The sequence below is a fragment of the Meleagris gallopavo genome, chromosome 11, assembly GCF_905368555.1.
Source record: "Meleagris gallopavo chromosome 11, MGAL_WU_HG_1.1, whole genome shotgun sequence".
Taxonomy (NCBI): Eukaryota; Metazoa; Chordata; class Aves; order Galliformes; family Phasianidae; genus Meleagris; species Meleagris gallopavo.
Window position 1 is genome coordinate 9,585,054 of NC_139414.1, and position 26,366 is coordinate 9,611,419.

Consider the following 26,366-nt stretch of genomic DNA (forward strand, 5'->3'; position numbering starts at 1 on the left):
TACATAACAATCTTTTTAATTTAAAGTTTATATAATCAGACATCTATTAATTTTAAAAGCTCCAAACAAAAATATCCAAATACACGATGGCAAAAATCCTAATTCTGTAATCATGTATCAGAATAGCAGTTGTTTTGGTTGGTCTGCTCTCCCTTTCTGCTGGCTGGGTTCCCTTTCTGTGTGACAGATGTGCTATTTATGGAAGGGGATTCTGAATATTTTAAAGCACTGACTGCTAGGATCATCTCCTTCCCAGCCTGTAAAATGAAAGAGAATAAAAGCCAAATAATTTTCCAGAGAAAAATCTCCAAATATCTACCTGTAAAATCATTTTTAAAAAGGGGGGAAAATTGCCTGTTTTTTACAAGAAGCTATTTCAAATCTAATACGTACATACCGCGATCTTTTGTTGTTGCTTTGCAATCTTTTCTTATTTAATGCAATACTTAGTAGCAGTTTTCACTGTTAAAAAACAGGTGCTGTTTTAGAAAAAATAAATCATAGCATAGTTAGGTTCCTAAGAAACCTTGAAAATGTGGTGCCTTGCTTTTCTAGCTGTATTGGCAGGTCTAATGAAAAACAGTGCTGCTCTGTACATATCTGGTCTCTCAAGTATCTCTTTATGCTGATCAGTGCTGATCAGAAAGCATTTATATCCACTTGTATATACATTCAAAAATAGTCACCTAAAGAAATATTTCAGTTATATATTTTCAGAGCAAAGTGTAATGTTCACTATTCTGGCTGTGTATTGGATATTGGCTCGCGGTGTTTGGGCTAGACGGAAGGAAGCTGTGAGAAGGCACTGAAGGTGGAGAGTGGGGGATAATTTGCACTATTAACAGATCTTATGGTTTGTTTTACCTTAAATGCTGATTTACTCTTCTGGGAAAATAATTCATGATGCTCTCATTCTCCCTTTGGAGATACAGTGACAATGCAAATAAAAATGGCTTTATTTATTAGGCATTTAAAAAAATTCTGATAAGCAGTCTTCAATTTTTTTTTATTCTGCATTTTTTTTCTTTAAGTATATGAAATATTCTATTGTATTTTGAATTATTCTAGGAAATCAGCCTTTTTTTTAACACTTCTAATCTATAAAAATCTAATTCCCACAATTACAATTTCTGCAGAAGATGATACCAATTAAATGTATGCAGCAGAACAGCATGCATGTGGTATTAATCTCAGAAGGTAACGAAAAGATGTTAAAAATGAGATATGATTTTAAAAATTATTTTTATTTTTACAGCTGTAGTTTAATATTTCAAAATTATTTTTTTCTTAAAACAATGAGAGCACTTTAGTAGCTGTACTGACCTCCATGATGTCAGAATGTCATTGTGCAACCGTAGCTAAGAAAAGCCTCTGAGGAAAAAAACAAAGGAGCTTTGCATCTCCCAATAACATGAGATGTGCGTACACTGTATGTAGCATTTTGGAATTTGGATTGTGGTAGTAAGTTGCTGCTTTCAGTTTGATTAGACAATCATTGTTTCATTTTCCTTGCTTTGACAGCGAGGGTGCTTGTATGCTGCTTAAGTCTTCTTAGTGCTATCTAGGTCACTATACTTATGCTTTTTTTTTTTTTTTTTTTTTTTTTTTTAAGTCTGACAGATAATATCTGAAGGAAATTAGCACCAATTTTCCTTCTTTTGTTATATCTGAGTGAAGAAAAACATTTTTATAATTGATCAGAACTGTATACCACAGCACCTACCGTTTCTGCATTGCGGATATTTTTAGCTCTCACACTGCTTGTGGTTAACAGGGTGTAGCGTAGACACAGACAGCTGATCTTGCAGGCAGACCCTGTGCTTGTGTGGTTTGTCAATACTGCTCAGGATTTTGATGGACTGCAAAAGAGAAAAAGCAGAAAGGAAAGAAAAAAGAATGTTTTATTTTCATGAACGTTGCATCTTTAGTTACGGTATTTTTCTATCACAGTCTTTTTATTTTCTAATTCTAAAACTTAAGAATTAGGAAAGCACAGCATCCAGGATTTAGTATGTGCGATACGACATCTTTCTGCATCGAGAGGACGCCACCGTAGTCAATCCAGCCTTTCTCCAATAAGCAAGAAGATTGTTTTGTTTTCGTCGGCAGGCGGACTCAGCCACTGCACAGGCAGATTTTGATAAGAGTTTGAAATGCCTACTACTGTATCATTGTAGAATTTGGAGTTTGCTAACAGTGTTAGTGACTGGAGCTCATCTTGCATCACCAGTTGATGACAATTTTCTTTGTTCCCTCCCACCCAGTTGAACCAAGACTCTGTAGCTGATACGCAATGTCACTTACAACATTAATCAGATACTGCATTTAAGGTGAGCTGTCCCTTGCCTCCTCCCTTACCAGAGCTGTGCTGCAGTATGTATCTTACTCCTGCGAGCCTAAAATGGCAGGCAGGATTAACGTTGCTTGTGCTGTGTGCATGCTGTGTATTGAATTCATTATACCGTGCCTAGTATCTCAAATGTGAGTATGTTAAATGGTCTGTGTGCCATATCATGCAGTAGTGAAAACTGGCTTGTGCTTCATTACAGGCTTAGATATTTGAGCATCACCTTAAGAATTCTTTTTCTTTTGCAATGTGGTGAGCTGTTAGCTTGTCATCACGTTCAAACTACATTATTAGCCCTTGGAAAGGGGAAAAAAAAAAAGAAAGAAAAAAAAGAAGCAAACCGTGCTTCCAGATGGTGTCACCCTTTTTCTTCTTGCGTTTACTGTAGTTTAAATAATGTATATTGTATTGTTAATTAATGTGAATATCGAATTAAAGCACTTGAAACTTACATATTTATTATGCAGGTAGGAGGCACGTCGAATCTATTTTTAACTCTTACGCAGTCCACGTTGTGCAATGGGCTTTGGTTGTCGAGTTTATATTTTCAGCTGTGATATCAATAGGCTGATTTTCAGTAAATGTGACAAGTGGCCTTTGCAGTGGTCAGCTTCAAGCTCTGAACACTCTGAGGAGGAGAAAAAAAAACAACAACCTTGCGTTGCAGTTTCGGAAAACCTTGGATGAGGACATTTTTTTTTTCCCCACTCCTGCTTTCCCTATTGATAAACTCAGTTCTCCTGATCACGGTCTATTCAACCTGCTTCCCATCTGGTTTTTGACAACTGCTTCTAAAAAAAATTATCAAGAAGACCAAGAATAGAATTTATCTCCATCGCTTTTCATAAAAATGGCTGGGTGCACTGCCCTGCTGGCACTGCACTAAGTGATACACGCAGGTAGGTTGAGATTTGCATGTTTTACTGATTTCTTCGTCAGTGTTGCAAGAACATGAAATGGGCTTTGGAATGTAGCTTTCAGATTAAAAAAAAAAATTGTTAATGAAAACAACTGTATCAAACTGTGGGCTTCAAATATTGGCATGGCAATTGTTTTTATCTGCTTTTGAAAAATTCTATTGTGAAAGGGGAGCAATCATGCCTGTTAAAATAATCATATGTACTAAGGGCGTGGCAACGCTTCTGCAACAAAAGAATTTTTGAAAACCCTATTGATTCAATCACATTTTAAAGCTGACTATAACCATTACTGAGCATGCACTAAAAATGCAAAAATAAAAATGGAGGTAGATAAGAAAAATGAAAAACATTCCAGTTGCTGTAAGCGGTTTCTGCGTTTTGTGCGAAATATTAAATAAAGATTAATATGCTGCATGCTTATTTTTTCAGTGTTGGCTACAAACATAAACCTTCAGTATTCCTTTTTATTTTAAGGTAGAAGGACTTTATATAGAGAGATTGATATAGATGGCCCTGTCAGCTCACACTGTGTATCAGTTCACTGAAGTGTGTTTCACTTCACAGAAAAAAAGGTTACGAAAGAAAAGCTGAACAGCCTTAGGTGCAAAAACCTGATGTTGAGCATTAAGAATAAAAAGAATTCTGAATATTGTACTACTTACACCAACTTTTGTAATATATTTGTTTCAGATTAATACTGGGCCAGAACCAGTTTCCTTGGCAACCAAATCCTTCTAAAAGATGCGATAGTAGAGATGTAAAATGAAGTTATGCTCTTTAATAACAATACCACAATGCAAAAGGAAATTTCACAGTTAAGTTTGTTTGCAGTCCTAAGTGGGAATCTGATCTTGTTTTGTGTTTCCATGCGGCTATCATTTGTTAAACGATGCCGTGTTTATGAAGCTGTGCACAAGAAAAAGCTATTTTATTCCTGTTTTGCAGTGGTTGTTTCCAGAAACGTACCCTAGTTTCCTTTTTTAATGTCTTGCATGTAGGTCAAAGTTTGCACTGTGTGTATACGAAGTGACAGTTTCATTATTACAAAGATAAAAGTATCACTGAAACATTTATTAGCAGAGAAATGTAGAGAATCAGAAGTATGTTTAAACCTCCTTCCACCTTTGCTGAATTCAGCCATGGGAATGCTAATAAATCTTTCTTTAAATAGTGGACACATTCTGATGGTGCACTAAAGATCTACTTATCCATACTGGAAAAGAACTTGTGTAGGATTGTAAGCAAGATTTTATAAAATAAGCTCACTTGTAGTCTACGGTGATTTGCAGACCTCACAGATTTTGCAAAAATTAAGTATTATAATTCTTTATTCTATTTTTAGCCAATATTTTAACAATATCAGTGAAGCCAATTCTTATGTGGACCACAATAATAGATGCTACTAAGTGTCTCTACTGTACTTATAATGTAGTGCATCTCCTTGTGAATCCCCTTTGTACGTGACTTGAGAAATTCTCACTGCTGCAACGAGACTTTTGCAGCAGGGTAGCCATTTTCCTTTCATGTCCTTGACTTTAAAATGACTAAGAATATTTTGCTTCAGATAAGGACACAGCACTGCAAATTAATACAAAGGAGGTATTTAGAAGCACGGCCAGTTACATTAATAATAGCCTTGACAGTTTCAGTACTATCAAACAAATTCTCATTTATTTCTAAATATACCACTTCAGTACATTACAAAGATGCAGAGTAAAACTGTTCAGGAATATGATTGTTGCCATCTATCTTGGCCAGTGCTTAATAATGATAATAAAACCCATTTGATTAATAATTATGAGACAAGTTTGATGCAGTGCAATATTTTCCAGTTCCACCTAAAAAAACTAAACTGAAAACGTAATAAACAGCATTTCCCCAGTGATGTATTAAAGTTGGCTTTAATTTCCTATTTACTTATTTATCTCCAGTAGGTTGCTTCTATTGATTTTTTTTTAGTCTGAAACATGACACGGAGTGCGCCATTACATGTAGGTCCCAAAACTGCATTTCCTTGTTTATATTTTGTGTGGTTATTTTTAAAGGAAGTTGCTGAGCTAATGCTATGCAGAAGCAATCTATTTATTGCCATTGATACTTATCTTTAGGGAAGACAGGGTACTTTGAGTTAAACTGTTTTTATTCTGTCCTTGTGTTCAAATATATCCACTCAAAGCGTTTAAAGAAAGCGTAGCTCTGTTACACAAGCATGCTTCACCACGCTTGTTCCAAATCTATTTGCAAATTTACTCTTTTGTTAGGGGGTGCAAGTCCTCTCATAATTAATATGACTGGACTCAAGTGTTTTCATGATTCTGGAAAAACTCACTGGCAGCCTATGAGCAGTAATTTCTAGCTAAATAAACTGAATTATTTATTAAGGAGGATTCTAGTAATTAGCAAGCTGTTTTCATTTTGACTCTCTTACATGGTTTGCTGTATACATTTTAATGGTAGTTAAATCCATCTAATGCAGTGTCAGAGCATTACAGCCAGAGCCACAATACAAAATGTTGTGTAAATTCCATCCATTTTATTCGCTTTGGCTAACGGGGCAACCAGGGCAGATAGAAACAGGTGCGGTTTTTCACACCTCTAGCACAGCTTCTCAGATGTTGTTGTTGTGGGAGAACATGGGGTTTTTGTACAGTTTTATCCTGGAAGCCTTTTTATAATTATGCTTTATCCATGCAAAGTCCATTTCTGCCTAATGGAAAATCTACACAAAACTTGAGAGAAAATGAAATGAAAAATAATTCAATTAGACCTTATCTTGCTTGCTTTTTACTAGCCTTTCTGATTAAGGTTACTTCTGGCTCTAAACTTCATTTGGATTTGAAAATGCAGGTCTCACAGTGTGGAACTATGTGTTGAGATAATATTTGTCAGACTATTATGCAGAGGCTGTGGTAGTAAAGAACAGGTAACAACCCTCTGGGGGCACCTAGTGCCTCTGTTGTATTTTACCAGGGGAATTGTTTCATTATGTTTTAAAAGGATTTTATTATGTATGGTATTTGAATTCTAGTGTTATCAAATTCGGAAATACTTCAGCTTTGGTAAAGTCCCTTTACCACTGGATTCCTCCAGTGCAATGTTTAAGTTTCCCATTCAGCATAACATTTAACAGTCATTTGTGTATGTAGATGTGCTTATGACTTTATTGGTGTTGGAGATAATAACAGGGATTTAACATCTCCTTCATTCTGGCCTTTGTTACAGACATACATGAGCTTTAGAATATTTACTGAAATCAAGATACACTAAAAAATGTACTAAAGTATGTAAATGCTAAAGTATAAATGCTCATATTTTTGCATTTTAAAGCCAAAGTAATGGATCCTGTAGTTCCTGTATGTTATTTATGAAAATAGGATAGCATGTTTGCAGATGGAAGATGTATCTATGTCTACTTCCTGCAATAAAAATGTCCATCAGCTCGTAGTGCCTGATCTGAAAGGTTTTTCAGTTGCTGCGTGGAACAATTTGATTTTGCTTAGTATATATTTGGAACGCGGCCATGTTCTAAATAATTTTAAACTACTACATGAAAACATTATTTGTGTTTGATGTATAATAACATAAAATCTGGATGTTTCAGAATGATGAGTCATTTAAGCAGAAAGTCATAGGAATAATATTCCAGAGAGCAAGAGTTGTCCAGAAAAGGCTTAGGATAATATCTGTGACAAGAGAGGAAAAAAAAAAAAAAAAAAAAAAAAAAAAAAAAAAAGTGGCAGAAGGGAAAGAGGAGAAGCAAAAGGCCTTCTGAAAGACTGCAAAAAAATGCATGCTTTCAAGGAGGCTTTCAAGATAAAGAATAACTTGTAATTGGTTTTGGCAATTTCAGTGGAGTCAAGGGTAATGACAATTTTTTCTTCCCACACCATAATTTGTTTTCTAAATTGGCAAGCTGTGATACCTAATCCTAAAAACACTGCTTTTCCACTGATTTTACCTTGTGAAACTCGGGAATAGACTGACTTGGAAAGTTGTGAAGCCTTCATTATTTGATATGTTATCACGTAGAACTGTTGGGAAAAATTTGGAAATAGTTGGGGGAAGGGCAGTAGAGCCAGGCTTGGTTTTAGTCTAATTTTTTCAGTGATCCCAATAAAATAATTGGTTTTAAACTTGAAACAATCCTTAGATTTCTTTTTAGGGTATACTTTGAAATATAGTGTCCAGTTTACACTATGCAGGTTAAAGCACAGTGAAATAATGCAGGCAGAAGCCATGTTTGTAATCCTTTGGTTAACAGTACTGCTTTGTGGCTGGTATGTTGCAATCCTCCCAGACGTAGATTTACAGTCCCACAGCAAAGAAAACCTTAGATGAATTACACAATGTATCTGGAAACCAGTACTTGTATACTAATTTAGTCATTAAATTTGGATTTTCCACTTTGCAGGCTGACTGACAGCCACAGAGTTCACAAAATTACTGAGATGGTCTTGCCGAACATACCTGTCGATACCACTTCTAAAAGACTCTAACTGAGGAACAACCTGATTTTAGGCGGGTAAGTTTATGGGGTGAACATGGCAAGCTGAAATCTCTTTAAAACACACAGAGAAATACAACTGAAATATTTAACCCTCTGAAACCACATCATTACATGACTTTGGTTAAAGAGCTACCTTTCTAAGAATCACTTAAAAGACTGCTCTCGCTATGGTACACTATGGTACATCACTCATATATCAGTTTTGTTGGATTTGTTCAGCTCCTGCTGGGCTTCTGTTGCTATAGAGGTTGGAGAATTAAATCAAACAGAATAAATGTTTGAAACAGGCTGTTACAGATTGTGAAAGCCTCCAATGATTTGTACAAACCAAACGTACTGGCAGGCAAGCAAACCTCCTGAGCTTGCCATAATGTTAAATCTGGCAATGGATCCCAGTCACTACTGTTCATTACCAATCTGTGCCATATGGAAAAGGTAGAGGAACTCTCATAATACTGATACCAATTTCTAATACAGTTGCTGTATATAATTCAACTAAAAACTGCTAATCTCTACCTTAATACATGACTGTAATCAGGGGTAGTAAAAAAGCTACTAATAGTGAGTTGTGAACAGCTCTTTACAAATTCAAGTGCAGTACTGTGATAAAAAATATTTCAAAACAAGAGTTTTACATTTTACATGAAATCTACGAATATTAGAAGCTTAATTTCTTTTTACTGTGAATGTACAATAATAATCACTTTTGTTAAATTAAGTCTGGCAGTTATGCTTTAGATTTGAAGTATGTAGGTATTAAGTGAAATAATCAGGGAAACTGATTAATTCATTAATTTTGAATGTGGTCTTTTGCATATGGCCACAGAGTATCATTTACATTAGCAATTTTTGTTGATTTCCGTGGCACTTTTCACTCAAACTTCACTGGGAAACAGTTTGTTGGATAATAGGTTGGCTTGGTTGGAAGGGACCTCAAAGACCACCCTGTGATATTTCAAAATAGACATAATATTAAGGCTACTAAGCAACATGCAGAATAAGGAACCAAATTTAAAAACAAACAACAACAAAAACATCTGGAATTCCTGTAGCGTATCAAAATGTTTTCTGTAATTTACTTTTAATAGACAGTGTTGTAAGAAAATGGTAATAGATTTTTAGAGACTATAAGATGGCAGCGGTAGTTTAAATTAATCAACAAAACATTTAAATTAGTTACCTGGACTTAAAGAAGCAATACGCTTCAAAATCTAAGCTATACCTATTTTAAGTAAACTGCTACAGACTACTTGCTCAGTATATTTTAGGTAGAATACTGGGTCATAACCTGTTTCCTTGGCAACCACATACGAATGAAAGGTACGTTAGCAAAGCTGCAGATGTGTGCCAGTGAATGCTTATTAAGCAGCCCAATGCATTTACATATCATGCGCTAGTAATAATGCATGCATTTTCAAAATCACCATATAAAAAGACTTCCGTGCATGGCCCAATGTGTATTCTTAATACTCAAAGGTTTTAACCCCCAAACCTTGTGTTTTCTGTAGAAATTTCTTTGTGATTTTGAGATTAAATTGCACTTGCAGTTGCTTGGTCTGCAAGTTGAAACCTCTCTCCAAGATTGTGAATACTTACAGACCTTCTTTATGGCAACAAAATATGGAAATTAAGATTTCCATTATCTTCCATAAATGTGCACCCATTGTAAATTTGAATCCTGCACCAGCATACAGATGCAAGTATGGTTATTCTGTTCAACACCACGACAAACTAAAGCCACTCAAAAGAAAAAAAGAGACTGCTGTCGCTTGTGGTTCTCTCATTCTAACATACCCACGCAAAAAGATATCGCCAAATGTTGGCTTCTAACACTCAGTGACAAAAAGGAGGAGGAAAAAGGGAAAAATCTCTATCAGACAGAATGCCAGTTGTTCATGGACTTCCAGAATAAGACTAAGATGTAGTATTTAGGCAGTACTTTCTGTGCAATTGTTTACAGTGTGCTATTTTGTTTTATGTTGCTTTATATATTTACATTTTTAAGATTCATACACTTAAGATCAGTTTACTCACTTCAGCAAGTTTATACACGTTATTTTTGGCCTTTATTCTCATTAATTTGTATTTAAAATGAAAAGTGTGTACAGTCCTTTGGGTTAACTATGCTACCCCAACATGATGCATCTTGCAGAAGTCAGTCTAAAATGCCAATCATTAAACAGATAGTAAAAATGGGAGTCTGCAAGTTCTGAGCTTAAATTCAGTTTTTATGGTCAATAGAGAAGTTGTCTATATGACCAGTAGCTTAATTAAAGCCCTCTTCAAATCCATTAAAAGATTTCCATTTGACTTTTTTTTTTTTTTTTTTTTTTTTTTTTTTTGGAGTATGAAATAAGAAAGGTGGTTTCACACTTAACACAGCAATGTTCAGGAGTCATGAGACAACTCGGAAGATGCAAGTTGACAGGTTTTTATGGTTGTTTTTTTGTTGTTGTTTTTCTTATTATGTCCCATCTGATCTAAGCTTACTGCCAGGCAATGAGTTTTACTTGGGATAATTGATGTGAGAGGCTGAGCACGCAACACAGACCAGAGCTATAGATATCAAGGTTTTCTTCCTGCTGCCAGCTGCTGCCCGCTTACTGCTACAGTTCTCCAATTGCCTGCACAGAGGCCCCGCAACAGCTTTTAGGTTGGAAACATACAGCAGAACAGAAGAAGAGGAGGAGGGCTTGGGTTAGTACAGAATGGAGTCTAAGAACATTTAAGAGCACACAGACAAAGTTTTTGTATGTGTCATAGAAATTGCTAAAATTAATTGCCACGCTTAAGTGGTGATTCAGAGTAATAGCTATCACTTATGCATTGCTTTTGCTATGCTAAATTTTAGCAGTATAAAAGTAAAATAAAACATTTTTAAGGAATATTGGTGGCCAGTGGTGGCCAGTTAACAGCTTGAAGACCAATTCTAACTTTTAAAATTGGCTGTCCAGCCATGCAGCAGGCCACTAAATCAGGTGTTAGCAGGGGAAAGGATTTTGCTCTGCTTTCAGTCTAGCAAGATTTGCTATGTCAGCTGTAGGAAAAAGCAAAAAATGCTGTATCTGCCTGGTCCCCAGCACACCTGACTGAGAATAATAGTGGCCCCTGAGCATGCAATTTGCCTGCTGCTCTTGTCAATTTAGATATTTAAAGGATGTTTCCTCTGAAAACTGGAAAAATGAGATAATAGTTGGACAACTTTCATCCTTCAGATAATGAATGAGTAACAGAATACAACATAATAATTGTCCAAAATGAAATTACAAGTTTAATTTGATAATTTTGTTGACAATGGTAAACAAAGAAAAATAGAAAACGCTATCTGTAAACATAGTCTCAGGACTGCAGTCGATCTGTGCTGGCTAGGGACTCTGCTGTGTCCCAGGAGTGTGGGAGGCCAGAAAGTGGCCTGTCAGCAGCAAAGAAAAAAAATGAAGACTTAAATGGAAATAATGTTGAGAGTGTTCAGAGACAGCAAGATGTAAGGTCAGCTGATTGTTAGTAGCTGTATGACGTAAGCTTTTCTTTTTTTTTGCTAAAGAATAATTTGGATGTATTTGGTATTCCAGTTGTTTCATTTTCTTATTTATTCTGGTGGAGAGACAATCTTAAATTTATATGTTCAAAATTTGCTTGTCTGTGTTTGTTTAGAGTTAATGAGACATAGAATAAGCCATGCCTAAGATGAATTGTCAAAAGCCAGTATACCTTAGAGATATATCTGATTCTTCGGTAAACATGCACAGCTCACATAGCTTGAGAATCAAATGATTTTTGCCAGGCTTTCCTGTTCCAGCCAGATTTGGAGAGGCTGGCAGCTGCCACAAGTCTCAGTAACTGTGCTCCTTTCCCCAGCTTCTCCCTTCACTCAGTGGTCTAGGAGAGAAAGAATGTTATGCAAAGCAATGCCTTTCCTTTCTTATTTGACAGAAAGGGGAGTGGAACCACTTTGGGCTGGTCTGCCTGAGGGGTGAAGAGCTTTGTTTTTGATCTCAGCAGCATGGCTGGTTGCTTTGACCTCAGCTGTGAGAGCAAAGGAGAAGGCAGTCCATCCAAAGATCTTTCTCCTGGATAGTCTGGTCTACTCAAGGCATTGAGAGGACTTGTCACTTAAGAGCAATTTACTAGATCTGGTAATGCTACATATGTTGCTGTTGCTGCCATTAATAAGGGAAGCTGAGGAATACTGACCAGAGAAGAATACTGGAACACTTCCTTTTTTTACTATGCAGCCTAAGCTTTTCCTTACTCCTAAGGAAAAAATACCATGTGCCATGATTTGCAGAAGTGAGATTGTCAGACTTGAGCCAAGCATACATAGATTCCCACTTCAGAAACCTTGGGACTGTTTAATTCATTTTAAAGAAGTTTGCTTACAGTTTTCTTTATACCTTGCAGTAATATCATGTAAGAATTAATCAATTTTCTTTGTGTACAAGTGGTTTTATAATGAAGCATTATAATGAGAAAGTAAAATCTGGGGTGTTGCCGAGTTGGCCTTGTAAAGAATTTCTTACTCTGAAAGAGTACATCTGTAAGGAGCTGATGGGATTGTAAATTCAAGTAGCTCAAACCTACAAAAGGAAATTAGCACCTTGAATTACCGTACTGGTCAGAGAAAAAGTGATTCTTTTTACAGTGGATTAGCTAGAGTTGCCCTAAGAAAACACACAAAAATAATAATTAAAACCCCAATTTTCTTCAACTCTATTACATTGTCTATAGATATTAAACTGCCAGGGCATTGAACAGCCAAGTACAAATAAGTTAATGTCTTTAAACTAGGGGTATCTGCTATATGAGTTACTTATGTCTTCGATTTTCAGAACAATAGAAAAAAAGCAAAATGAATTAAGATGTAGTGGGAATTGAAAACCTAATCTTCCTTAAATTTGTTTCACATAGTCTAAAGAGATACTTGTGTTTATCACTGCTCAGTAATGCATGGTTCTTTATTTCTTTTATGGGTTTATAACAGGTTTAATTTAATCCACATTATTGTACTCTTACTGACAAAATGTTAGTCACAAATACTTCTGTGGCACTTCTTTCATACATCCTCATTAGTACATACTAACATTTATGTACATGCCTAAAATGATACTGAGGAACATTGCATAAGCAATACACAAAGTCCGAGATCCCATTAGAAGTAACCTGGATGTTAGTATGACAGTCTGCTCCGTTACGTTCCAGACATTCTGCACCTGACTCAAGGCCCAGCTTTTTCCTCAGCTTTGTGATTCCAAGGACGTGGGGAAGGGGCAGAGACAGAACACGTGTGGGAAGGCCGAATCTATGGGAGCATCTGGCTACATCAAGTCCAACTAATTCTCTCTTTATTTAGGCAAGCATTTGTTAGTGCTTCTGAAGCACTGACAGTACTGTAGCACTTGTTTCCTGAGATGATAAATAATGTAAGCAATACGCACAGAGGGTCAGACAGCTGCTTGAAAGAAGTGTCTTCATGAAACCGTTTATTTCTGTTGTCAGGTAAGGAAGTGAAGGCAATTGCAAACTCATTTAAGGATCCAAACAGAACTTATTGCAGATATGATCATTTCAAGGAAGTATCTCTACTCTGTCCTTTTTGGTGGGGAATTGCAGAACTTCAGTGCTGAGCTGCTTTTCTCCACGCACCTTTCACACAAGAAAGGCTTTGAAGGGGAGTAAAGCAAACAAAATTCTTCATGAGGTATAAAGGAACAGGAAGTGGTGTGGACAAAACCGCACTGATGGCCACAGAGCAAAGGGCCGGACATTAGGGAATTGTTCTCAATTCACAGTAGTTGCACGTAAACCAAAAGCTTGACACGTTAAATGTCACAGATAGAAGCGTTAACAAAACGCGGAGCATTTGCAGCAGAACAAACACGAGATGCAATGCGGCAGCCAGCAGCGCAGGGCATCCACAGCGCCGAAGCCATCCCGTATTTCACAAGCCGCGGGCAAATCCGATTACCGGGATTAGCGTAGCAAAATGGCGGCGGCGCCCTCCCGCCTCGCGCCGGCGGGTCCCGCGCTGCAGGCCGCGCGCCGCTAGAGCCGGCACCTGTCAGTCCGCAGCGGCGGGACACGCCGCCACTGCTCCGCGCTGCCGCCCGCCCCCTGCCCTGGAAGACCCCGCAGGCGTGGTTCTAATCGCCATGTAGCTCAAAACAGTGAGTTGTTCTGCATTCCGCCGTGACGTTAGTGCTTAATCGTTTCTGTCGGTGCTAGGAGAAACCATGCTATAAGTAACGCGCGTCGCTGCTTTAGCTCGAGATGCGATTTAGTCCGAATGCAGTTATTGCCCATAAACAGGAAGCGTCAGTCCGCAGCTGAAGGGCTGCCAAGCGTTTGATGTTTCAGGAGGCTGTTTCAAGACACACAAGTGTACTGACGTGAAGCTGCCCCGTCGCAAGCTGGTATCGCGTGTACCTGGTAGGGACCAGCGGGCCGTACCCTGCGCTGCAGCCGCCACAGCCTTTTGCTCGCGGCCGCTTTAACCAGAAGAGGGCCTGGGGCTGCTTCTGCGCGCGGCCAGCTCCACCGTGTGGGCAGCGCGGAGCCCCGCGGGCAGAGCGGCGGTGGCTGCGCGTACCGGGCCGGGCGGCCGTCCTGCCGCGGGGACGGGGCTCTCCTCGGGTCTTACAGCGACGGCCATAACTGCAGGAGAAGCGCAAGGCTTCTCTGGGTGCTAATGAGGCTTTAAAGCTGTTTTCGCTCTGAGGAGAAGCTGTCACGACAAGTCTGGACTGGGAGTTGAGGGAATGCGTTAGGGATGTAATAACGACGAAGAGTTACAAGGCCTTCGGAGCGGTTCCGGTGGCTGTGGAGACCCGCGCGTGCTTACAGTGCTGTACCCGAAGGTGCTCCCCTCCTGCTGTCCGAATAACGAGGCAGAGGAAAGAGGCAGGCTGAAAAACTGATCTGAAGTCTGGAGCACTTACGAGGCTGCAACATCTAGAAGGAGGAAGTATGACAGGGTAGGCCAGGGTGCAAGAATCAGACTTGAAATAGGAGCATTATCAACGTGCTTATAAGAAGTCATGGGTCACCATACAGATGTAGCACTAAACTGCAAACATATTGCAAGCTATTAAGTATAATTAAGATAATCATTAAGATTTCAGTGCATGCTCGAGGCTGTTGGGAGAGCGAGGGGAGCCTGGTGTGGGTGGCCTTGTGTGCCATCTGCCCAGAGGGACCAGGGAAACAAAAACAGCCGTGAAAGCGATGGTTCGACATCAAGTACTGAACTAATATTGCTGTATAAGCAGGGATCAGGATCATAGAGCTGGGGGGCTACTTGTTTTTGTTTGCTTTTTGTTCTGTTAGCTCAGTTTTGATGCCTAGCCCTGTTTCTGCTGTAGAGCAAAACAGTGCCCTGTAAGACAGTTGGATGCTGATGAATGGTCATCACTGCTTGGGAGAACAGGCTGGAAACAAAACAGAGTTTGCCCTCAAAGTATGTTAGTAGCATGGAATGGAGCTGAATGTAATACTAGTATGGTGTTTCCATAGGATGAATACCAGAAGGCAGTAACATCTTCAGAATCCCATGTTTGGGATTAAAAAACAGATAAATTCAAAAACTGTTGTAACAGATTATCAAGCAGCTTGCTGTTTTTTATTTTCCCTAGGTACAGGCAAGTGGCCCTACTGTTATTCTGTTGATGCTGCCAGTTGGTCTGTTAAGTTTGGGGTCTGAAGCGGAGTAACAGTTTGTCTCCATGTGTCATGGAGTGCACTTTCCTGACAATAGACTCAAAAGTTTAGCAAGAATTAAAAATAATATTCCTGGATTGCAACTTTGGTAGTAAAAATTTTCCTAATTGTTACAGTTGGTGTTTGTAGGCCTGAGACATTTCTTGTGATCTCTTTGTTCATTCCAAAATAATATTGATATAAAAATCATCAGTAGCTTCTTCCCTCTTCAGTGCCCGTACGGAGCTGGCTGATGTGGTCCTTGCAATTTGCAGTATCATCTATGAGGCATAGCTAGCCACGTTTTTATTTGGGTGCACCCATCTCTGAACTGTCTGTTAACTTTTAGTACTCTTCATACAACTGTCCTGTGAGAGTATTCTCTTGATGTCAGAAAAGATAACGTTATCTTTCAGTAAACGCACTGACCAAGAGACACGGAGATCAGTCTTTCCCAATGAATTCTGTGTTTCTTGGTCATAGTAGCACTTCCTCAGAAATTGAAATGCTTTTCCTGTTTTTGCCATAGCAACTTCAAATGGAATGTAAAGTATTCCTAAAATATTCCATTTGTGTGTGTGCTAGGTAGGGCATTCTGATTTTACAGCATTTTTGACAAATGGAAGAATCAAGAGAGGTCAGAGGAAGTAGAGAATCATTACATGCGTGAATAAATGGACTACTTGGGAATTGCTTTGAGATAGCACCAAAACCACTGGCTCTAAAACTCTATTTGCTCCAGAGTTTCCTGTATAACTTTACAGTGACATAGGTACCAGATGGTTTAGCTCACAGCAAAAAAAATTTACCCGTCCAAAAACCAAGTGATAGTTTCTGCTATCTTTACAAAAGGAATCTAGTTTGGTGTTCCACTGAGCATGCCTTTATATCTGTGATTCAGAAACAACAAAAGCTGTCAATCTGTGAACATGCAAGTAGAAAATGAAAGTATTCACTTCTCTTTTTAGGAGGATAAATTTTGGAATATCTAGCTGTATAGTAAAACTTGTACAATGTATTACCCTAGTGTTTTTAGTAGGCCTTGCAGAAACATGCCTTGTAGTAAAAAAAAAAAAAAAAAAGTCTGATATATTTAGCAAACTGTGTGAGATGATACGTCTTTGAGCTAAAACCAGCTGTCTCCTGTACAGAAACGCAAAAGCTCAGGCAAGATCCTACAGGATAATTCACCGGGAGGTAGAGCTGGCATCATTTATTTCGTATGCTCAGGAAATAACTCTATCAGTAGCTCCTGTTGTGAAATGTTTTTGATGTCTGACAGTTGGTTTCTAGTACTGTATCACATGAGCAAGTTCAATGTAATCTCTAACGTTGTCAATGAGAAAAAAGAATCAATTATGCAGTAGTGGCTGCTGGCTTGAAAAGAAGTATTATTGTAGTATTCTTTCGGTATAGACTTCATATCCTAGAAACTATCTACAATTACTTAGGGGGTTTCAGAAAGGAAATAACTATACTCAGTTTCCACAAGCTTTATGTTATCACGCCAACTGAATAAATATTTCTTAGGTCAAATAAGTGTAATGAACAAACATGATAAACCATGATTTAGTAATTTAAAGGAACAAAACAGTGCATTTCCATTTACAGCTAGGGTGAGTGGCCAGATAATTAGAGTGACCAGATAATCAAAATAATACCAGTCTACATTTCTCTCATGGTTACAGCGATGGAGTGATTTCTTGCACTCTGTGGCATATACATAAGCATGGGTGGTATTTTTTGAGAATTTGGAATTTGATTTTTCTGAAGTTTGTGCATAGACTATTCTCAGCTGTTGAACTGTCTTAGGAGTTTTGGCTGTTCACATGGACAGCACCTCCCTGCTGGAAATGCTGTCTATGTTGTAAGGTACAAATGTTACTTCAGAGCTCCATCCTAGATGTACAGAATTATATCTTGTGCAACTACATTGTGTTGTACATGTTTTTTGTTTTTGTTTTTTTTTACATGATTTGATTTGCAGTGAAATACGTGATGGATTTCTGATGAACTATCCAAAATGTAACTAGGTCAGCTAGAGCGAGAATATACGGCACTTACATGAGCCTTGTTTTCAACAAAGAATTACCTCTGAATACCTTGAGTGAGAGAGCCGGTATATTCTCAGTCGTTGTTTGTTGTTTATGAAAACTGACCCTGCAACTGGAACTTTATTTCATAGGATCTCAAATCCCTGTTTTAAATACCATCTTAATAAGATGATCAAATGCAGTTGTGTTTTAAAGTAATTCTATGACTAACAGCCTCAGAAAACAAAGCAGTTGTATCCACAGGATCACGGCAAGTCAATCTTCCCCATAACTACCACTGCCAAATACCTCAACCACGTGCTAGGGGAGTTTCCTCAAGGGTTCAGTGAGTCATTTAGTGTGAATCTGGGCAGATACAGCCGCTGGCACAAATGAAAGCTGGCAGCTGTGGTTGCCAGTGAAAGGCACTGGGTGGGCGGCTAAGCCATGCAGTGAGGGAAGATCACCTGCCTCTTGCTGAGGAGCTACAGGTGTCCCTGCATTCTTGATCTGTCCTTAGGTATCTGTTGAGGCAGTAGCACAGCTGGAATAAAGTGAGGAATGTGCAACTGATGGATGTGATGACGCGTCTAAGATTGCACTGTCAGTCAGCTGGGAGAAAATAATTTCTACCTGGAGTTCGCTCTATATAAATAATCATCCTGATGTCCTGAGAGGCCAGGTTACCTTTGATATCATTGGCACTCGTGAATCTAAGTAACTTCAACATGAAATGCTATGACAAAAGCTGGTATGTTAAAAAAAAAAAAACTGTAAGAGAAATACAGAACTATAAATTTGATATGTAATTTAAATGAATCCTTTTTCTTTTTTGTTGTAGATGACAGTCATGTCCCATTCAAAGGATCTCAAGGACGACTTCCATAGTGACACTGTACTTTCTATTTTAAATGAACAGCGCATTAGGGGTATTTTATGTGATGTCACCATAATTGTGGAAGACACCAAATTTAAAGCCCACAGTAATGTGCTAGCAGCTTCAAGTCTTTACTTTAAAAACATATTTTGGAGTCGTACTATCTGTATTTCGGGTCATGTACTGGAATTAGATGATCTCAAAGCTGAAGTGTTTACAGAAATACTGAACTACATCTACAGTTCCACAGTGGTTGTTAAGAGGCAAGAGACTGTAACAGACCTTGCAGCTGCAGGGAAAAAACTGGGAATATCGTTTCTTGAAGATCTTACAGATGTTAACTTTTCAAGCTCCCCCTGCCCTTATGCATACTGTGTTAGTGAGAAAGGGACAGTCAAAGAGGAAAAACATGAAAAGAGACATGAAGAGTCTGCTGTGACAAATGGACCACGAATTACAAATGCATTCTCGATTTTTGAAACTGAAAATAGTTTGTTTTCTCCACTTGATTTGAGGGCAAACTTTAAAAAGGTATCTGAGACAATACAAACCCCCAACGTCAGCCTTGACAGAAGCAACACTTGCAAAGATGCAGAGCCAGCCAGTACGTTGGCAGAGCACTCCTACGCTGTTTCTTCAGGGGGAGATACTTTTCAAGGAACGCCTCACTTTGAACAGGAAGGCAGCTCTTTGTACAGTGCAGGTGAAGACCACTATGAAAATGTCCGAGCTACGCCACTCATTCAGCCAGTAAAACAAGCATGTAGTACTACTCCTAAAGCAGCCTTCAAACCCCAGGGTACTAGTTTGGCTGTAGCAAAAGTACCAGCCTCTACGGTAGCCAGTGCAGAAGCCCAGCCTGAAACTGTTAATGATCAGAGAATTATTTCCATTCCAAAACCTCACAGTAAAGCAGGAGATCTCAGTTTGTCCAGAGAAGAAGAAAACACATCTGCTAATATCTCTGGGTCTGTGACAACTGTTGTTCCACCTGCTTACAGCTGTAACTGCTGTGCAAAATCGTTCAGTGACAGGGCGTTACTCAGTACTCATCTTCAACTCCATTCAGAGCATCAGGAAACTTTCATATGCAAATACTGCAGCAAACAATTTGCAAATCTAAATATACTGGAAAGTCATGAACAAGTCTGTATGAGATCAAGTAGCTTATCTGTTCACAGTGGGAATGAACAAAATTTTTCAGATAATTATACTGCTACAGATGGAAGGAATGAGAGTTCATATGCAAACACAGAGCCTCTATTGTCTGAAAACAGCATAACTGATTATTCTAATGCAAACTGCGCTTTACCAGAAACGGATCACTTGGTTAAAGTTGTTGATGGGCAAATATTATATACTTGCATAGTTTGCAAACGTAGTTATGTAACGTTGTCGAGCCTTCGAAGACATGCAAATGTGCATTCGTGGAGAAGAACATACCCGTGCCACTACTGCAACAAAGTATTTGCATTAGCTGAGTATCGCACAAGACATGAGATCTGGCACACTGGAGAAAGGCGGTATCAGTGCATTTTCTGCCTAGAGACTTTCATGACTTATTATATACTAAAAAATCATCAGAAGTCTTTCCATGCAATTGACCATCGTCTCTCAGTAAGTAAGAAGACAGCCAATGGAGGCTTAAAACCAAGTGTATACCCATACAAACTTTACCGACTTCTGCCCATGAAGTGCAGGCGACTACCTTATAAGTCCTACCGAAATTCTACGTATGAAAACGTTCAAACAAGTAGCCAAGTTAATGAAACTGCTTCTAGTAACTGCTTCATCCAGAGTTCTCTTAGTTCTGAGCTACCACCACTGAATTTTCAAAGTAATATATTATCAAACAACAGAACTCTTGTCTTGGACACTTCTTCATGTAATGATACAGCATCTTCCACAAATCCTCAGAACTCTTCCTCTTGGGGAGTAGGTATCTTAAATTCTGATCTGCAAAGAGACTTCTTCACAGCTGACAAAAGAGTTCCCACTGCTACAAAAGACTCTGGTTCTCATGAGTATGATTCCTCAGTTGTGTCTTTAACCAATGTGAATGAAAATTCAACCTCTGTAATCAGTTACAGCAGTTCTGCACCCTCTGTTATAATGCACAGTAGCAGAGTTTCATCAGTAATAATGCACAGTAAAACAATCACTTCTGTAGAAAACAGTAAGACAGAATCTTCTAACAGTGTACCTAGTCAACCTGTAAGTGATGATTGTAAGTATGGGTCAGATAATTATGGAAAAAGTATTACAAAATCAAAACCTATTAAGGAGAAAAAGAAAGCACTGCTGTGCAACAGAGCAGAAGCAGCTGAGGATACGCAGCACATCCAAGGATCTGGAGGTTCATCTAGCAAAACCACTAATGCTGCTGAAGAGTCGAGTAAAACTGAGACTTATATTGCAAAGCCAGCCTTACCTGGAACATCTACTGACAGCAATGTTGCTCCTCTTTGTCAGATAACAGTAAAAATTGGTAACGAGGCTATTGTAAAAAGGCATATATTAGGATCTAAGCTATTTTGTAAAAGGGGACGAAAATCTAAACACGAGTCCAAACAGGACAATCTAAATGAGGAATCAGAAACAGAGATAAAAGAGAAAAGCCCATCTAGACTCTATAGCTCAGAATGCCTGGAGCTGACAGAAATGTGTGATGATGTAAGTGATCAGGATTCCAGTGATAAACCCTGGAGACCATATTACAATTACAAACCGAAAAAGAAATCTAAACAGCTAAGAAAAATGAAGAAGACCAAATGGAGGAAAAAGCACGGAAACAGGAACACCATTATGGAAAGTCACAGTCCGTGCAGTCGAGAGTATGCGCTCAGGAGTGCTCCTGAAGACAAGGCAATTAGTCAAGAAGAGAACACAGAAATGCCCAGTCTTCATTGTGAGCTCTGTGAAGGAGATCAGAACTCCACTGCAGAAACTCAAGAACATGTACATTGGCATGTATCTACTTCAAAGCCTTACATTTGTGAATTATGCCAAAAACAGTTTCAAAGTCCATCCACCTTAAAAATGCATATGAGGTGTCACACAGGGGAAAAGCCCTTCACCTGCAAAACCTGTGGTAAATGTTTTTCAGTCCCTGGAAATTTACAGAAACATGAACGTATTCACCTGGGTGTCAAAGACTTTGTCTGTCAGTACTGTAATAAGGCATTCACTTTAAATGAAACACTCAAAATACATGAAAGAATTCATACTGGAGAAAAACGCTACCACTGTCAGTTCTGCTTACAGAGTTTCCTGTATCTTTCTACCAAAAGGAACCATGAGCAAAGACATATACGTGAGCATAATGGAAAAGGATATGCTTGCTTTCAGTGCCCCAAAATTTGCAAGACGGCAGCTGCTCTGGGAATGCACCAGAAGAAACATCTATTCAAAAGTACAGGTCCACCAGATAGAAAAGAACAGTTCTGCAATGAAAGTGCTCAGCTGTTGGAAAATCAACATTTTCTTGGCTCAGAAGGAAGTGAAGGAAAAACCATACAAAGTGTAACTCCAGAAGTTACACTCTGAGTGTCAGTTGTGCAAAAGAGAGGAAAAATACAAAACTATATATTGGAGAAAACGTAGATTCCTTGAATGGGGAAAATTCTCCACAGAGATAATTTACGAAGATCAAATGTCTTCATTTAAACATATGTCAATATATGCAAAGGAAAGAAAAATAACACTGAAAAGAAAAACTAGTATTTGCAATAATACAAACTTAATTTGAAAGACCCCAAATAGTTTTGCCAGAATAGACTTCTAGCATACATGTAGAGAGAAAGAAGAAGAAAAAAAATTTAAAAAAAAGACCAACTAAACTTCTACTTAAAGCTAGAAGAAACTAGCCACTGAACTGTTCTACAGTGCTGTTTTTCAGTCAGAATTCTGGACAAAATAAATATGTAGGTTCAAATTATATACTATAGAAGGAATTTTTGCTGCAGAAATCATATGTCGCTTTTTTTAACAAAAGTTAATGTGTTTATAAACAAATCGTGATTTAGTGTATTCTACAGTGAAGATGGGCAATGATTCATCAGTTTGGGTATGCTGAAGTACAGTTGAGTTTTTGAGCGCTTTTTTGTAACTCAACATTTACAAAACATACACAGAAGTATAAACCTTTTTTCCTTTCCATTTTCAGTTTTGTAGTTACCATAATATGCATTACGTCTTTGAATGCTTGTGCAGAAAGTATGCCAGATTAGAGTCATCTCTGAAACATTTAATAAAGATTCAGTGCAAATCATAGTAGCCAGTCTTCCAAACGGCAGAAGTTCCAAGCGATTGAGCTGTAAAGTTATTCAGGTCATCTGTTGAAAGAAAATTGTTCTCATGAAGTAGTGTAGTTTGAAGAATTCTGTAATACAAGCGTCCACCTCCTGGTGAGTCTGAAATGCCTGTCTTTTAGAAATACCATTCTTCTCAGCAGAAGAAGAGGAGATAAGAGTGTCTTCCTCCACATCCTCTTGTAATGCCTGGACAACAAATGACAGTGCAGCTCACAGAAAATGCTTTGGTTTTTGGGAGGAAGAGGTAAATAGTCAGATTCTTGCTTCCATGTATATCCCTGAAGCAGTTTCCATATATAACAGGGATAGGGCCAATTTGTGGGGTTCCTTGTCATCCCTGTGCCTTAAATGCAATATCAGTACTTCGTATGTCTCAGCGTCTCACCCCAGGCAAGCTTCATCTCAGTGTCCCTTGGCCAAGCATAGTAGGCCCAGAGCAGAGAAGTGCCAGCATGGGGTTGCTGGAAGAAGCCACGTTGGCCTTTCTGCTTCCTTTCTTCTGCTGCACCAGAATGTTACGGTGAGCCTTCTGGCTGCACAGTTTGCATTCACCAGGAATCAGGAGGGTAAGCTTCTGAAAGAAGAAATCACCGAAATTAACAGTACAGTTAATCACATTTTCACAAAATAGTGTTAATTTTAACCAAAATGAAGAGGTTTAAAAAGATGAAGAGGTTAAATGTGTACAAGTTGCATATTATATCATAGGGCTCTGTTGTACTCTATCTGCACTTCCAATTTGTTATGTACATTCGTTGTTACAAAGTGTTAAAAATGTTTTAAGTCTGGACAACGGTCAGTGAACCTCAATTCTATGTACAAATATGGTACACAATTTGTTTACTTGGTTTTCCAAAATATTCTAATGGAAATCATAGCTTGGGTATGATAAAATTACAATTGAAATTATAGTACTGTGTTGATTGAAGTAATAATGTAGTCCACTTATTTATCCTGTCATTGATGAACGCTGTGAAACCTTTGAGAAATGTTTGGTTTCATAGCAGTTTTGGTTCCATTTTCAATTAGGATAATAGTAGGATAAATACAGGAAAGTATGATGTTTCAAGGAAAGTACACGAAGATATTTTCTAAGTGGACTTGTATGACGATAATTATAGACCAAAGCAAATAAGGTAGAATATTTATACATATAAAGATAATTTTACAGATATTTTATATAACTGTATAGTTCATAAGAAAAATATTGATAGCTTGTGTTAGGTTTGGGGGGGGGTTTGTATATTTTGATAAAAACACAATGACTTTGTAACTCTGTATATTATCTACAGTTTATAGCAAAGGAGTTTTAAGATGGCAATGTCATGTTTATAGTTCAATTGTGGCACTTTTACTACAAGTAACACATTGAAGTAATGAGTTAAGTATTAATGACCAAATTAGAATTAAAATAAGTGTAAGAGAAAGTAAATACTGTACGTTGTCAAAGACTGTAATTTGCTGCATCTGTATTTTTGTTTAGAAGAAAATATTAAATGCAGATGTTAAGGATTGATAAAGAGTCTAATTTTATTTTTAGAGAGAGTTATTATAACTGTTTTTGCTTGATTAAAATAACCTCTTCCTATTTTTCTGTAAGTCTCCATTTTTTAAATTATTACTAAATCTCTACAGACAAGAGATATGTATCTTCTACCATATGTTTCATTATAAGATTAAGCAACAGAGTTACCAAACACTCCCTCTGTTAAAGTCAGAACAGTGAATTGAGAACACGCCAGAACTCAAGAGAAGTGACAGTATCTGCTGGCATCGTGCAGTACTGGTGAACACTGTGCTGAGGTGAACAGAATCTACCTGTTCGGTACCTTAAAGGAATGGAAGACAGGTAAACTGTGTTTAATGCTTTGCAACATCTTAAACCATCTTAAACATCTTCATGGTGACCCAAAACTTTACAAATCTTACTTAAAATTAAATTCTGATGGTATCCTTGTGGTATAGATTGTGTATTTTACGCTGTGCACTTCCAAGCACTTGGGAATACTGCCAATATGCATGGTTTCTTAATTGCATAAGAGAATATGAAGATATGAACAGAATAGAAAACTCTGTAGTCAAAGTACTTCCCCCTTCAGCTAGAAAAACTTAAATTCAGCATTTAAAGTTAAATTTAAGCTAAATTATTTAGAGATATTGGGATGGTCCTCAGTAGAGATGTATACTTAGACAATCAGAAGTTGGCTACATATATATATATTTCTGTCCTATTTAAAAAACTAATTAAAAGTTACTTCAAAGGTGACGTTAAGTTAAACAGTGAACTCCAGGCATCATGTAACCTTCAAGGGTGTTATGGAAGAACTAAAGTCACATACCTGTGTCAAAATTATTGCAACACAGCTAACCATACCTCTTCCTTCTCTGATCAGGAGTTTTCCATCCCAAAGCTCTCAACTCTGAGCCTGGGTTCACCACCCGCAGGTCAGACAGAGCAGACAACCTACTGGAAGCCAACTGTAGATAATCAAATCCCTCAATTTGAGCTATTGAGGAAGCTGTCACTTCTAGCAGGTAAAAATCAGCTTATGTAAACCTATGTCTCTGTGCAAGTTTGTATTTTGCATGCATACAAATTCCCACATTATGATATGATGAAGCAGCTCATTGTCCCCTGAGCTGCTCCTGCCACCTTTATCTCTTTTCCTTTAACCTGATATGGAGTGTGGGAATGAAAAGGGAATTTCACAGCTGCTGGAAAACCACCAAGCAATGGAGCTGATGTTTGCCTGACAGCCAAATTACAGGGCTCCACGGCATATAATAATAGTGAGATTCATGTGGGAGAAGTGAATGGTCATGGAATCACAGCAGAAGACTCCAACTAGAAACAAATAATAACTGCTTCCTTGGAACTTTCTAAGCTTTCCTTTAGCATACTAAAGAACCTAAGGTGAAAAACCGTAGACCCCTACTAACTAACTTTCTAAAGGAGCCTTTTCCTTGATGCCCAGCTGAATGACCTCTTTGCTGTAGGACTACAGCCACTGCAGGTTTTGTCAGAACCTGTGCCTGCGGAGCCTAGAGCTGCTGCACCTTCAGTGCGGCAGTTCCACTGGACTGTTCTGCACCCGGAGCTGCAGCTGGGCAGAGCTGGAGCCCAGGCACACCTGCCACAGGTGCTGGGACCGGGGCTTATTCCAGATGGCAGTGAGATCCCAGGCTTTCAGATTAGGATCCATAGCTTCAGGAAACACTAATGTAAACTGTAATGAAAATTAATTCTCGATGAGGGTAGGCTGAAGCACTTGTAGTCTATCACAGAATCACGAAGGTTGGAAAAGACCTCTAAAATCATCTGGTCTCACCATCCGCCTACCACTAATACTGCTCACTAAACCGCGTCCTCAGCGCCATCTACCTGAACACCTGCAGGGACGGTGGCTCCACCGTCTCCCAGGGCAGCCTGTCCCAGCGCCCGAGGTGAACGCAGAGGTGAACGAACAGAGGCCCAGCAGAGCCCGTCAGACAGCCGCGCTGGAGCTGGGTGCTGCAGCACACCGAGACCGAAGCCGCACTCCGTGACGGCTGCAGAACGCGGTATTAGCGTGACGAGTACGGGCGTCCAACACGCTTCGCGTCTACGACTTCTGTCTCCTGTGAAAGTAACACACGGGACAAAGATGAGGAGGACCCCGGCGGGCAGTCGGAGCGGC

At 38.6% G+C, this 26,366-nt stretch overlaps 1 protein-coding gene and 1 long non-coding RNA gene across 8 annotated transcripts; one reads left to right on the forward strand and one right to left on the reverse strand.

Moving 5' to 3' along the window:
• On the reverse strand, positions 1–14,438 carry LOC104912553 (uncharacterized). Of its 3 annotated transcripts, XR_014885565.1 has the most exons (5): positions 14,198–14,438; positions 11,486–11,653; positions 2,800–2,975; positions 1,724–1,859; positions 1–257 (listed from the first exon to the last, which is right to left on the reverse strand). It is a non-coding gene; the product is annotated as an uncharacterized LOC104912553 (long non-coding RNA). The 3 variants fall into 3 exon arrangements; XR_014885564.1 differs by lacking the exon at positions 11,486–11,653 and having other exon boundaries at positions 14,198–14,421; XR_014885566.1 differs by lacking the exon at positions 11,486–11,653 and having other exon boundaries at positions 14,161–14,421.
• ZBTB38 (zinc finger and BTB domain containing 38) lies at positions 1,853–24,277 on the forward strand. Of its 5 annotated transcripts, none has more exons than XM_085233187.1 (3): positions 1,853–2,330; positions 7,679–7,789; positions 18,341–24,277. In XM_085233187.1, exon 3 carries the CDS (start codon positions 18,341–18,343, stop codon positions 21,920–21,922), a length of 3,582 nt encoding a protein of 1,193 aa, XP_085089313.1. In that variant the 5' UTR covers positions 1,853–2,330; positions 7,679–7,789; the 3' UTR covers positions 21,923–24,277. The 5 variants fall into 5 exon arrangements, with proteins under 5 accessions (XP_085089313.1, XP_085089314.1, XP_085089315.1 ...); XM_085233188.1 differs by lacking the exon at positions 1,853–2,330 and adding an exon at positions 2,974–3,246; XM_085233189.1 differs by lacking the exons at positions 1,853–2,330; positions 7,679–7,789 and adding an exon at positions 13,132–14,200.
• Positions 24,278–26,366: the final 2,089 nt, after the last annotated feature.